Source organism: Lottia gigantea, assembly GCF_000327385.1.
Source record: "Lottia gigantea unplaced genomic scaffold LOTGIsca_15, whole genome shotgun sequence".
Classification (NCBI taxonomy): Eukaryota; Metazoa; Mollusca; class Gastropoda; family Lottiidae; genus Lottia; species Lottia gigantea.
In genome coordinates, this window is record NW_008707797.1 from 1,182,422 (window position 1) to 1,198,088 (window position 15,667).

General features: G+C 33.5%; 1 protein-coding gene across 1 annotated transcript; it reads right to left on the reverse strand.

Annotated features, from left to right (window-relative positions):
• Positions 1-13,229: 13,229 nt before the first annotated feature.
• LOTGIDRAFT_112377 (hypothetical protein) lies at positions 13,230-13,835 on the reverse strand (the record flags this gene model as incomplete). Its single annotated transcript, XM_009050405.1, has 1 exon — positions 13,230-13,835. A coding segment is annotated over one exon (606 nt), but the record flags the coding sequence as incomplete, so codon positions are not given.
• Between the last annotated feature and the right edge of the window lie 1,832 nt (positions 13,836-15,667).

The window sequence follows — 15,667 nt, forward strand, 5'->3', positions numbered from 1 at the left end:
AAAACAATTATTCATATCACAGAGAAAAAACTGATATTCACATATCGAAGCCATTCACAAGGTTAAGACTGCCATGTATCTAAGAAGAGCAAGATGCTATATTGCCATGGTTTTCCTAATTTTGATGAAGTATTGATGGCCATTTAAAGAAATTTCAAAAATTAGAAAAAAAAAGTGAGAAGCAGATTAAACCTCATGTCCTCATAAAAACCTGTTCATTCGGACCATAATCCAAACTATACCCTTAGCCAATCAGTGACGGCGTCATCCTTTTGAGATGGAGGTACAAATAGGGGGCAGACTGACTCAATGGGGGCCAACTGCTGAGGCTGAATTCAAATTTTGGCTACTCTGTGGTGGTGTCATAATAGCAAGTCTCTCATAGAGCATGTTAGAGGGTTCTCTCAAGAAAATTTTAGAAAAAATGAATTGATTTTGTGCATTCTGATACATATTTTGGAGCAAAAAGGTAGAAATTTAGATTTGTTGAAAATAAAGTGGGGGTACAATTGGGTGGAGGGGGGGATGGGGGCCAAACCACTTTTCTAGGGGGACAAATGCCCCACTGTACCCCGATTGGCGCTGTCACTGTAGTAATGTGGTAAAAACTTTTCCGTTAAGATTTAAACTAGACATGAAGCATTAGGGCACGCTCCAACCCTTCCCTCTCTTTGGGTAACAAAACTTAACCTAATAAAAACATCAACTGGAATCAGATCTGGAGATTTGTATTATGGAAATATAAAGTTACTGATATATCGACTGTAACCTTTCCCTGGATCTGACAGTAACAGATTACAATAGCAGAATTTATAGGTCAACTTGGGATTATCTCTCCAATGAATGAATGAGAGAGTGAGTGAGCGATACAATGAATGAATGAGAGAGTGAGTGATACAATGAATGAATGAGAGAGTGAGTGAGCGATACAATCAATGAATGAATGAGAGAGTGAGTGAGTGAGCGATACAATGAACGAGAGAGTGAGTGAGCGATACAATGAATGAGAGAGTGAGTGAGTGAGCGATACAATGAATGAATGAGAGAGTGAGTGAGCGATACAATGAATAAATGAATGAGAGAGTGAGTGAGCGATACAATGAATGAGAGAGTGAGTGAGCGATACAATGAATGAATGAGAGAGTGAGTGAGCAATACCATGAATGAGAGAGTGAGTGAGCGATACCATGAATGAGAGAGAGAGTGAGCGATACAATAAATGAATGAATGAGAGAGTGAGCGATACAATAAATGAATGAGAGAGAGAGTGAGCGATACAATGAATGAGAGAGTGAGCGATACAATGAATGAATGAATGAGAGTGAGTGAGCGATACAATAAATGAATGAGAGAGAGAGTGAGCGATACAATTAATGAGAGAGTGAGTGATACAATGAATGAATGAGAGAGTGAGTGATCGATACAATGAATGAATGAATGAGAGAGTGAGTGAGCGATACAATAAATGAATGAGAGAGTGAGTGAGCGATACAATGAATGAGCCAATAAATGAGCAATTTGAACAATCAAATTCATCATTTTTTTTTTAATGTAAATTGGAATATAATTCAAACCAGAAGAGTTTTGTATCCACATCATAATTTTAACAATTGTTTCAAGACAGATGTAAAATTATTTTGCTCAGAAAAAATCTTAACATAATTTGCTATTTGAAGATTGGTGAAGTTGTGCTCTAATCTTGATAAATCCAGTTTACTTACATCCAATTATTACATCTAGAACCAGCTTTTAAACCAGCTGATATATTTTCCACTAAAAAATGGGTCAATAAATGAAAAAGTTGTTAAATAAATAAAAAAATATAGACCATATTAATTGATGTTGCTTGATTTCCATGACATCAGAAGGACGACATCTGTTGTGTTATTAGATTGAAATCTCGACATTTTACAAATTAAATAAATTTATAACTCTGGTTATCTTGTTATCTTGTTATGACGAGCTGTTACTAACGAAATGGAAATATGATTTAATAACGACTTTTAAAAAATCTCATCAAAACTACAGTTGACATTGCATTCACAATACTACAGAATCCTACATTTAAGATTGAAAAATCTGATACATTATCATAACAAAATTCAGTTGGCTATTTGTATATTTATTGGCCTGCTATTCACTGGTTCACTTATTCGGTACTAGATTGTGCTGAGGGTACTAGCAAATATTACAACCATTTCAAAATAAACCAAGAGTATACAATACTTTAACTATTTCTAGTGATTTCTTCAATAAAAATCTCAAATCCTGATCTAACTTAGAACTGATTCTAAATTCTAATATAACCATATCTTACCTTCAAAACCAAAATTCATCAACATACAACAACACAGGAATGTAAGTCAAAATTCACTCAGCTTTTTACAAATCTAATATACACTGAAGCCATACCTCACAAAATTTGTTTATTCAATATGAAGGATAGGCAATCCAAATCACATCTATAAAACCAAAATCTAACAACATACAACAATAAAGCCATGGTTGTCATAGCTGCACTAAAACACAGGTAAACTGAGCTGTTACCAAATTTATATACATAGGTACATAGGAGACTTTCTTTTATTCACACATTTCATTTCCTGATAAAATCGAGGCCAAAATAACATCTATTATAAGCAAAATCCAACAGCACACATATGTAATGCAATAGAGCAATTTTCAATATACTCTGGAGCCTGTTTTATTCACACATTTCCTTCCCTCAAGTCATGAACCTTCAAAATATATAAGTTTCGGCAATCCAATTCACATGTATTAAACCAAATTGGAATAACATACAATATAGTAGTATAGATTAAACAAATTGACTGAGATATTTCCAAATCTAGGCAATCTCAAACACTTTCTAAAAAACCAAAACACAATGACATACCAATTGAATACATTAATTGAAGTTAATAAAAACACAAATAACAAAATTTCACTCTATCATGATAGAATACATCATAAAAAACAGTGAAATTACAAAAAACATCATCCATCAAATACTGGTGTAGAATAACAACTATCTCTCACTTATTTCTTATCAGGGTTGTGGATTAGACTGTATTTACCAGTCATGTCTGACTAGAGTTCTAAGTGGTTGAGTTGACTGTTTTTAACCAGTCATGTCTGACTAAAGCTTTAAATTCTGCAACTGAAAAAGCCAGAAGCAGAATGGCATCAGGTATGAGGAGTGAGCATGTCCTGCCTCACTAGAAAAATCTGCCACAGTATTTATTTGGTGGAGCTCATGGTACGACCGCTTTTCTTATTTGTAAACAATGCAATTGGTGATCGCTATGGTGTGAAGAACATACCACAACCAGTTGGCCAGTTATCGTAGCCGTTTGGACATGGGCGTGGAGGTCAATGTCCCTTGAGGTCAGAAAATCATTAATACCACAGCCAGTGCTTCCGAGATGACAGAAAATTAGAATAGTTGAAATTGATGCTATATGTGTCTTCAATATACTGAGAAGGTTTAGAAAACCTCTCAGTTTTCTTAACTTAACTTTATAAAACTCGATATTTGATGATACAACATGATAGATAGTTATATTATTATATAAAAATACATCAAAGTTTATTGACTTGACTTGACTTAAAGAGACAGATTCACCATCTGTTTGATCAATCATACTTTAGTGTCAGAAACAGAAATGCTTTTGCTAGCTAATAACTAATAGTGTTCACAGCTCACAGTAAAAATTTGAGCCTTCAAATCCAGGTGTGTCCAGAATTACCTGACGAGTCGTCTATTTAAGATACTCTGTGATAAATAGATAAGACATCTATAGAAATTGTGAGTAAAATTCCTAGTTTGAAGTTTTTTTAAAGGAATTATGCGATTTCTACAGACTATTTACAAATATTCAAGATTCAAATCAACTCCCTGAAAACGAGGAAACCATGGCCTTTAATAATCACAACTTCAATTCAACGACTACAAGACAGATTACTATGTTATGTTAAAATTCACGTCCGATACAAAAAATATTAGTAAGTTTTATTTGACTGAACTAATATTTACTAGCGTATTATACTGTAGTACTGTAGTACTGTGGTACTATGTATCTAATAATTAACATATTTACACTAATTACCCTTCCTTCATTCTTAATTATCTAATTACAGTCATAATTACCCCTTGACTTTTACAGACCCAAAATTTTTCACATATTTCGTTTGTTGGATATATCAATTTTCTATCAAAAGGTTTTGTGGTTGAACCAGTTTATTTTTTTCTATAACTTCTGAACTTTGACAGAGAAATAAAATATTTTACAATGCCCAGTTACGTTGATAGCTGGATCTGAGCAGACTCTCGCATGCACTGGGGTGGAATAGACTTTTTCTTTCCTTGAGGAACAGTCACACCGATGGCAGCTAGTCCCCTTGCCCAGTTAGAAAAACGTGAAGAAAAGTTGCAGACTGGTAGCAGGGATTCTGACCCCACCCTCCTTACGCTTCTTGCCCAGTTAGAAAAATGTCAAAAGTCAAAATTCCTAAGCTTCTTCTGACAACTGACTAATTTGCCAATCCTGTTTGAATAGTGATCCCTTCAAATATTTAATATATTCAAAACAGTAATTAGTAACAAATTATAACATGTCAAACAACTGTAGTTGGTGAGTTCAGGTCAATTAAATCCACTGACTGAGATTTTATCAGACTTCACCAGTAAATTTCTATTGCTTTCAGATTCTGTTAGTCACAAGGTTGACCTGTGACAATACCCATAGTGGTATGGGAAGAATTTCCTATTCCCCTCAGCAGCAGAGCCAAAAAAAGGGGGGGGGGTGTTCAGAGCCCCGAAAGGCAAGTTTTTCAGGCAAGACTCTCATAACTAGGTTAGAATTTAGCCAACCTCAGACGTAAACAGCAGATGTAAACCTGCCTCTTTATACCCCCCAGCCCAACTCATTACAAAGTTGACTACAATAAAGATATAAATTGATGAAACCATGAAAATTCAGTACACAATTAATCTCAACTTTAAACTATATACACTTCACAGACTTCTTCACTATCACTTCAGATGATCACTTCAGATACACTTGCTGAAGGAATGAAGGAATGAATGAATGGAAGAATGAATGAATGAATAAAGGAATGAATAACTGAATTTGAAATGAATGAAATGAATATTGTATGGCTAGACATATCTTTCAGTCCCTTTGGTCTGTCTCCATTACAAGAAGAAAAAAAATTCATCAGTAGAAAAATTCAGACAAAATTCAAAAAATTATAGAACAGATTCAATAAAAATTGGAATATATTCTGCATTTCTAGAATCTTTGGCACCAGTGAAATCATTACAAATTCATGAACTTTACTGATTTACACTAAAGTGGAATAAAACATCCACCTTTCTGATTTTGACTGTATTTCAGTGTGTAATGAGAGAAATTCATCAAAACTGCTAGAGTGTAATTCCTACTAATGCCTGTGGTGTAACTACTACTACTACTGCCTCTGATGTAATTCCTACTAATGCCTGTGTTGTAACTACTACTAATGTCTGTGGTGTAACTACTACTACTGCCTGTGATGTAATTCCTACTAATGCCTGTGTTGTAACTACTACTACTGCCTGTGATGTAATTCCTACTAATGCCTGTGTTGTAACTACTACTAATGTCTGTGGTGTAACTACTACTACTGCCTGTGATGTAATTCCTACTACTGCCTGTGATGTAACTACTACTACTGCCTGTGATGTAATTCCTACTAATGCCTGTGACCGACTAAGTCTATGACAGTATGAAAGTAGGTTAAGAGGATATGAAAGGGAATTAAGAGAGTTGGATTCACCAGTGCCAATTCAGTACACAAGGAAACCATGAAGGCTTTGATCTTAGAAACTGATAGCGCCGAGAATCAATCAAAAACATGGAAATCAAAAGATTTGCAGGAATCAAAGAAATATAATATTTCTATACTTCAAATAGTTGTCTGGAAATCTTATTGATCAGCAGGGATACTAATTTCACTATATTTACCAGTCATGTTCGTATCCAAAATCCAGGATTATAACTTGTTTTCAACGGGGAATGATCAAAGAAGAAAATCATTTCACCAACGGGAGTGTGAAGACAATAGACACCTATTTCTGAACAATTTAACAATGAATCTCTGTCAACTACAACAAAGACAAAGGTTTTTCTTGGAAATCAAACTCAAAATTCAAAATTAAATATTGATAGAAAGAGAATGATGAGATAACTAGATGAAGCACCCACATGTTTGACATTTTGAAAATGATATCAGATATCAGAATAAGACCAACATGATGGTCCCGATTTTTTATCAAAATCAAATTAAAATTTAAAAGCAATCATGATTAAATATCATCTAAAATAAAAGATTATTTCTTGTTTCTTGATAACGAATTCGTTGATGATGCACAAGAATAAATTTGACACGAGTGACGTTTGTTGAGAAAGGGATCCAGGTCGAGTAAAAAAACGGTAAATTGAAAGAGTAATACACAAATCAATCTTCAAAAGTCCACAAGATTTTCTTCCAAAGTTGAAAATGGTAATTTCTTGTTTTAAATCAATTCTCAGAGCCTTTGACTGTAGATATCATAACAATAGATGGATGACAACAGAAACAGGAAGCGAAATCGTCAAAAGATCAACAAATTGTCATCAGGTGTTAGGAATATTAAGGAGAACTAAAAGGCCAAAAGTCTGAAAGATATAAACAATGATTTAGAAGGAAAATAACAGCCAGTTATTTTTCTAGCCTCCTTTTCTGCTTGAGGCCAGTGCTTTTTATGAATCAATAGGTGTGGCGAGAGGTCACACAGAACCACCAGGAAGTGGGAAAGGAGGGGTAGAAGGGTAATGAGGGGCCGAGTAGGGACCACAAAATTGTTAGGGGAGCTGACAAGCTTCTCTTTTTCTATGTAAAATGAAATTTTAGAGAAGGATGGGGACCAAAGATTAGCCCGCATGCTGAAACAGTAAAACCAATAGACCCACTGTGTCCTCATTGTAAAGACAGAAACCACATCAGTCTCACAGCAGATGAAGATTCACAACACACTAGTTATCTAGGCTACTCTGTTACTAAGGAAATGACATCATTGATTACAAGATTGAAGTAAATCTTTAGTTAGTAATCTCTGTGTGTATTTAGATCAGAATACTGCTGGAGGCTACAATTATAACACTTTTAAACCATCATCATTAGTAGATTACACAGTAATACAAACTTTATTTCTAATGGTCAATTATTGGGTTCTGAAACTTGTTTCTGTCTAGTCTCAGATATCTTATCTTAGAGGCAGAAAAGACATCGTGCTTACCACAGACACATGGCTTACCACAGACACTTGGCTTACCACAGATACCTGGCTTACCACAGACACTTGGCTTACCACAGTCACCTGATTTATCAGACAACTGGCTTTGTTTTTCCATTTACATCTTGAATGATCACGGTTGACTGTTGGATTCATTTCATGTCTACCTCATTGATACCACTGAACACAGTAGACATAAAGATCAGCTTTGCCACTCACATTGTGATACTTAGTTCTAGAATCTAAATACTACTGTACATAATAGAATATTTTATCTTACTGTTTCTAAATCCAGTAAAGATGAATGGTGTAAAACTCCAGTTAGTCTAATTCAACAGAATATAAACTATCTGATGAAGTTGTAAAATGGAAGGAAGTACCAGAAATAACAAGTTGTAGGATTATAAACAATAGGAAATAATCAATTAAAACTAACACTACAGATAAATACAGGATATTAGTTATCTTGGTAAATCATTGAACGGAATGGTGTAATACAGTCGAACTTATACAAACTGTTACACCAACCCGTTGACAAATCTTGTTGCCACCCATTCTATGACCAGTCTTGTAATGAATCACCCCAAACATTACAAATGAGCTCTTCCAATCATACAGATACAGTTTCATATTGATAGAAAGTATGCATGTGTGGAAGTTTAATAGGGAAGTTAGATGACTTGCACACTATATCCAGCCAACAAAAGAAAGAAAACTGAAAATCTAACTTCCAACAACTACATAGTCTGTGATATCAGTTAGCTGGAAGCGGACGTTAACTTGTCATCTACCAACAACTACCTAGTTTGTGATATCAGTTAGCTGGAAGCGGACGTTAATTTGTCATCTACCAACAACTACCTAGTCTGTGATATCAGTTATCTAGAAGTGGATGTTAACTTGTCACCTACCAACAACTACCTAGTCTGTGATATCAGTTAGCTGGAAGTGGACTTTAACTTGTCATCTACCAACAACTACCTTGTCTGTGATATCAGTTATCTAGAAGTGGATGTTAACTTGTCATCTACCAACAACTACCTAGTCTGTGATATCAGTAAGCTGGAAGCAGACGTTAACTTGTCATCTACCAACAACTACCTAGTCTGTGATATCAGTAAGCTGGAAGCAAACGTTAACTTGTCATCTACCAACAACTACCTTGTCTGTGATATCAGTTAGCTGGAAGCAAACGTTAACTTGTCATCTACCAACAACTACCTAGTCTGTGATATCAGTTAGCTGGAAGCAAACGTTAACTTGTCATCTACCAACAACTACCTTGTCTGTGATATCAGTTAGCTGGAAGCAAACGTTAACTTGTCATCTACCAACAACTACCTAGTCTGTGATATCAGTTAGCTGGAAGCGGACATTAACTTGTCATCTACCAACAACTACCTTGTCTGTGATATCAGTAAGCTGGAAGCTGGCGGCATCAACCTACCTACCTATGAAATATGAAAAGAGAAAGATGACTAATGATACCATAATTTCTGTTTATAAAACAAAAATCTGAGATTTTAAAAAGAATATTGTTGGCACTTCCTCTATTTTCTTTGACAAAATAATGATTCCGCAAGACACTGAGAATTGAAAGAAGAATTCTTTTAAAGAAATGTCAAATTCTAATGTGGGATAATTGGTTGACAAATCGTTTCTTGACAAGAACAGCATTTTTCACTGAAAAAAAAACCAGTATTTTTTGCTCAATGTCAAACATGTTTCCATGGTGATGACCCAAAGCGGTATGATAATTATTCAACACAAAAACACTTCAACTATCGTAAGTTCGATAACTTTCGCTAAAATAACGTTCATCTCGCCAAAAAAATCTGTAAATTAGTTTAATTTGCCAATCTCGGCAAAACGTACTTAATGGTTGTAATAATTAGTTGAAGAATTTGAAAGTACAAGACATTTCTTGTCAATCTAGAATTTATTTCAGGATTTTTTTTAATGTCTTACTAGAATCAGTTTAGCTCTGTGATTTAAATAGACTGCACTTAAGATGCAAGAGATTCTAACATTGAAAATTGCTATTGATATAAAATAGAAATTTCTACAGAATCATCAGTCAAATTGATTATTATAGCCTACTGTGTACCAGAAATAGAAAAGAGAAAAACTTCCTTCATTGCACACTGCATGGCTTTGTCTATTTTCATCAATTACTTTAAAAGCTAAAGTATTGGACATTTCAAATGAAAATTGAAAAGGCGTGTGCTTATGTTGTTGTCCTGGCAAAATTTCCCTTTTTGCACACTGCATGGCTTTGTCCATTTTCATTAATTTGTTTAAAAAGTGAAGAAGGATTGGACATTTCAAATGAAATCAAAAATGTTGTTCTGGCAAAATTTCCCTCTTTGCACACAGCATAGATTTGCCCATTTTAATTCAATATTATACAAGGAGTGGCAAAAATTCCCTCTTTGCACTCTCATAAATCAGTTGAAAAGAAAGATAAGATATATAAATTCATTTCAAATATAGCAATGAACACTTTTTTACATCAGTGGCTGCAGATTCTTAAAAACAGGCAACGAATATTTGAGCGAGTTTCACTTTCAGTTAAACTGTAGCGCTGTTGGACTGTAGCTGCAGATTTGATCAGATTCTGAAGAAGAAGAAGATATATCTAGTTAGATGTTGAATGTATTTGAAATATTGACTGTAGAATATGAACTGACTGGCTAATAGAATAACTCCACAAAACTCTATTTTTCATCATCCAATTACCACCATTTCTGGTGTTTACTATTTTCTACACGTATCCCTGGAGACCTTGTTATGCTGTCTGATGAATGAGCACGAATCAATTTCACGTCTGATGTGAAGGAGTTTTCCCGCCAATTTCTGATAATTAATAGCAGACGTTGGTTGGGTCTTGAACCAGAACGATTCAATCATTCTGTAAACAGGAGGAATAATGTGATTAGGTTCCCAATTGGCTTTCACTCGACTCGCATCTTTAGCTTTAATTACCTTGTTTATACCAAAATAATATCTTAATAAATTAATATACTATCCGATTCCAAGTTGTTTTCTCCGACATGTACTCAAGACAAAAGTTTCCTAGTTCTTAACCAGACACTAAATTATATTTTTTTTCGTAATATAATATCATTATAATCTTCCATAAAATAATATGTTCAAATTGTTTTATCAAATTTTTCAGTTGGTTTACAGATTTTGTAAGAGATTTACATAGATTGTAAAGAGGTTTTCTAAATTTTATTTGTGTATCAAGACATTTTTAGCCTCTATTTGCATTATTCCAATTTTTAGTCTGACGTCTGTCAGTCCTGTAAATTCAGAAATGCTTAACCGTATTTGACGGCAAGGCTAATAATATATAAGGGCCATTCCAATACATATAAAAAATTTAGAAAACCACTTAACAACATTATTATCGATCAACTTCAATCAATCAAACATTTCGCTTTGTTAAATTTCCTTTAAGAGCTCAATTCAAAAACATCAAGAATGAAATTTCCTTGTTAAAACCTATTAAGTCAAGTAATAACCAAACTTTATATTTGTTATTTCAATTGATTCATTCGTGTTGTTCTTTTTTATTTGTGAGTTAAGTCATTCTCCAACTTAATCTCTAATTAATCATTACCCTGAAAAACTTAAATCTTGATTTTTTCACTTTTCCCATTACCAAACGGAGCAAACATCCCCTGACTCAAGAACTCGATGATTTTATAACTTTTCTCACCAGGTTTGTTAACTATGATCATTTATTTGGATAATCTATTGTGCGAAAATTCAAAAATTAACTTTGATATGTAGATCATCACCATTGTCCAACAGGAACATGTGTTGTAAATCCTGCACTAATCAAAGATACACAGACAACGCAATCCCGAATTCCACGATTTGAAATCTATTTATAGTAACAGTCTACATCATCGTCGTATAATTCCTTACAAAAGTGACAATCAACAGACGACTTAATTCTAAAAATAGTAACGTGTGACAACACAGCAGGAAATTTAGAGTCTAGACGAGTCAAAGAGATTATTTTAAGGAAATTTATATTTATCAGCCTAAATCCAAATTAAACCTTGATAGCAGTAAGCCATCCTAGAGGGTGTAGACACAAGAGACATGTGACAATTGATCAGGAAATTCTAGAAAAGTCTAGTCTAATCAAGATTATTTTAAACCAAAGTTAAAACTGGATTTCTCAGTCAAGTTAAACGACAATAGTTCATAAGAAATCTAGCAGTGAGCCAACCTAGAGGCTGTAAACACAAGAAATTCAAAGTCTAGCCGAGTCGGAGAGATTATTTTAGACCAGATATACAACTATGTTTATCAGTCAAAATCCAATAACAAGCATCTGATTGGACGATCATTAGAATTAATCTTAAATCCAGCCTTATCGATCAATCTTCTGTCTTAAATTCTTTAATTGACCTTAGTTACGACTTGTGTTAAGCAAAATGTCCCAAGTAAATTTCAACTTCATTAAGTTTGGTAAGAACAAGATTGCAGCTTGAGATAGTCGCTACTTTTACATTTTCTATTGGTGTCTGATGTGAAAGGGTTAGAATGTGGTTCTTCTTCATAAAAATATAAAAAATTCGCTCCATAAATTTATTTCACAAAGTTCATAAATCACGTTCATTCTAAATACACAATATATAATACCCCTCTAGGGAACAATTCCCAATTACCTAAGCAAGAACAATTATCCAGACACAAATGGAAATTGGAGGGTCTAATGGAACGTAACAGGTGGTTGTGGTTGAAAATCCCCATCGTGAATTGATAAGCTACAAGACTTAGTTAGTCTGGGTTGTACTGAAAGTTACACTGTGAATTGATTTGTAATATTCTAATACAGTTTATAGATACTAAAGGGAGATAACAAGATTTTTAAATTGATATATCAGACTACAACGAATTTAATTCCACCAAAAAATAAAAAATGGAGCACCATATTCATCATCTTTTGACGAGACCTGCCATCTTGAAATAAATGATAGAAATTATGAATTGGGAGAACAAACGAGCCTCGTACTAAGTTAACCTAACGTTAGCCTACCATGTGTTTGTGCGGTGATTGTGTGGTAATGCTTAGAACTGATCAAATTTTTTTGGTCATTTGGTTATACGAATTCGGTAAGAGTAGTTGCTTGGTCACAGTAATATGTCCTGTGATCAAATAATTCTGACATGTGTGTGTGTGTTTTATTTTGCCCATTTTAGACAAAATAATTTCCTTGGTTGAATTTGTTTTAAACTTAAATTGTGTTTTTCTTGTGATTGTAAAGATGTATTCTAATATAATCAATATATATTCTATATTACATTTAGGTGAAGATTTGTGTCTGTGAAGGTAAAGCAGGGGAGATAATAACTATGACCTTACCTGAAACTTTTCCGTAAGCCAACAGGTGTCACTGATATCCTAGGTACGAATAATTGATTAGGCCGTTTGACGCTCGCCATATCTTCCGTGGATTTAGTGAAATATCTACGTTCTCCGACTAACCTCCACGCTTTACTTTCTGGTTCCAAATAGCTGTACGCCTGAAAAAATAAACAATATGGCAGATAATGACTATTGTGGCACTGAATGTCTGACTGTCGTATGGTTTGTCATTCCAGAAGTTCACAGTCAGCGGTAAGCTTACCATTTTCCATATTTTTGGAAATTGGTTTGTTATTAACTTGTTTCTTGGAATCTGTTCCACTTTTGATAAATATGTGACAATATGAGCTAAATTCGAGGATAAAAATAAGATCCCAGCTGATGATATTAGCTGATATAAAACGTAAAATAAAAAAAAAGTTTAAATCGATTATGTTTATGGCCTCATAAATTTCTTCTGGATTATTTTTAAAAGAGAACTGTCTTACATCTGATGATTTAGATTTTGTAAACAAGTTAAAATTAATAAAATACACATATAAAGACTAGAAAATAAGAATGGTGTAAATAAAATACACATATAAAGACTAGGAAATAAGAATGGTGTAAATAAAATACACATATAAAGACTAGAAAATAAGAATGGTGTAAATAAAATACACATATAAAGACTAGAAAATAAGAATGGTGTAAATAAAATACACATATAAAGACTAGGAAATAAGAATGGTGTAAATAAAATACACATATAAAGACTAGAAAATAAGAATGGTGTAAATAAAATACACATACAAAGACTAGAAAATAAGAATGGTGTAAATAAAATACACATACAAAGACTAGGAAATAAGAATGATGTAAATAAAATACACATACAAAGACTAGAAAATAAGAATGGTGTAAATAAAATACACATATAAAGACTAGAAAATAAGAATGGTGTAAATAAAATACACATATAAAGACTAGGAAATAAGAATGGTGTAAATAAAATACACATATAAAGACTAGAAAATAAGAATGGTGTAAATAAAATACACATACAAAGACTAGAAAATAAGAATGATGTAAATAAAATACACATACAAAGACTAGGAAATAAGAATGATGTAAATAAAATACACATACAAAGACTAGGAAATCAGAATGATGTAAATAAAATACACATATAAAGACTAGGAAATCAGAATGATGTAAATAAAATACACATATAAAGAAAAGGAAATCAGAATGGTGTAAAAAGAAGCTATAAAGTGTATCTGATACACATACAAAAACTCTTAGTTTAGAAATATAATCAGAAATAATCTAACCAACAAATGTTTTTAGTCTTATACAGAATTTACTCATACTGCCTTATCTTTTAGAACTGATGGTATCTTTACTTTATATTTTATGAGGTGTATTGTAGATTACCTGTACAGTTTTCATGATGAAAACTGATAGCATCAATTTGTATATTCCAATTTTCAATCAATTCCACTAAAACATAGTGTTCACAAAATATGCTTGTAGGCCCTTTGCAATAGTGACGTCAAAAAACGCTTAGTTTTAGTGGAATTACAGGAACCACAGACGTCTGATTGAAAATTGGAATATGCAAATTGATACTTTCAGTGTCCCCGATATACATACAAAACTTGGGAAACCTTCTTAAAATCCCTTTAACTCCACCCTATTTTAATATAAAATTCCATTAATTTCTGCACCCTTCATACCAAATACAATGCATTTGTTAAAGGGTTATTTTCAACAGAAAATTTTTAGGCCAAGATCCTTTAATCATTTAAGTATATGGCATAATAAATCACTTCCAGGAATTTCTAAAAGACAAAGTTCAGTTCTAATTTAATTCTGATTTCACCAAAATTGTTCAACAGACATGTTGATGAAAATTTACTGTTTTTCTATAATATAACAGGGTTTGAGATCCATTAGGTATAGTTTGAAATGTTATTGTCAATTACCCACAAAGAAAACCAGATCAGAAGCTGATAGATCAAAGTTCTCAGCAGGGTTAACACAGCAGTCAGCCAACCTAGAGGTTGTAAATTTCCATTAATTCTTGTTCTAAGGCCTATTGTCAATTAGTGACAGACCAATTCATAAAGACAAAAAGATCAGAAGATAAATCATCAAGGTCTTGAAAGACTCATATAGTTGGCTAATTCCCTCATACATTTTGGGAAGGAGGTGGAAGTCTGGGGACCAAATTTGGCCATAAAACCATGTGATTAAATCTTGTTGTCAAGGGATGCCAGGAAACTGTTTCTGGTCCCCCGTCAAGAGTTCTGGCACCTATCATGCAGCAGACAGGTTCACAAGATGGTCTGGTACAAAGACAATAATAACACTACAGCTACAGTTCTAATGTCTGTGATTCATTGAATAATTGTATTGGAGGTGACAACAGTTTTTTTCAGTCTGGTTGAGATATTGCACTTAGTCTAATAACTTTTAAGCCAACACTATACCAAGATTGAATCCCCCACTCTAAGGTTAGTAAGTAAGCGTTTGCTTGCTGAGCCTTTTCAGCAACCTGTTTCTGTTTCACGAGACTTCGAGTCAAGGTGATACTTACCTAATGTTTATGACTATTGTAATGTAAACTACAGATTATGTATTTATCCAAACAACGAGGTCACAATATACAGCACAGGTAACAATAATTTTCTCTGTCACCTCGTGATTTTCTCTGTTTTATTTTCTATGTCACCTTGTGATTTTCTCTGTTTAATTTTCTCTGTCACCTTGTGATTTTCTCGTTAATTTTCTCTGTTTAATTTCCTCTGTCACCTTGTGATTTTCTCTGTTTAATTTTCTCTGTCACCTTGTGATTTTCTCTGTTTTATTTTCTCTGTCACCTTGTGATTTTCTCTGTTTAATTTTCTCTGTCACCTTGTGATTTTCTCTGTCACCTTGTGATTTTCTCTGTCGCCTTGTGATTTTCTCTGTCACCT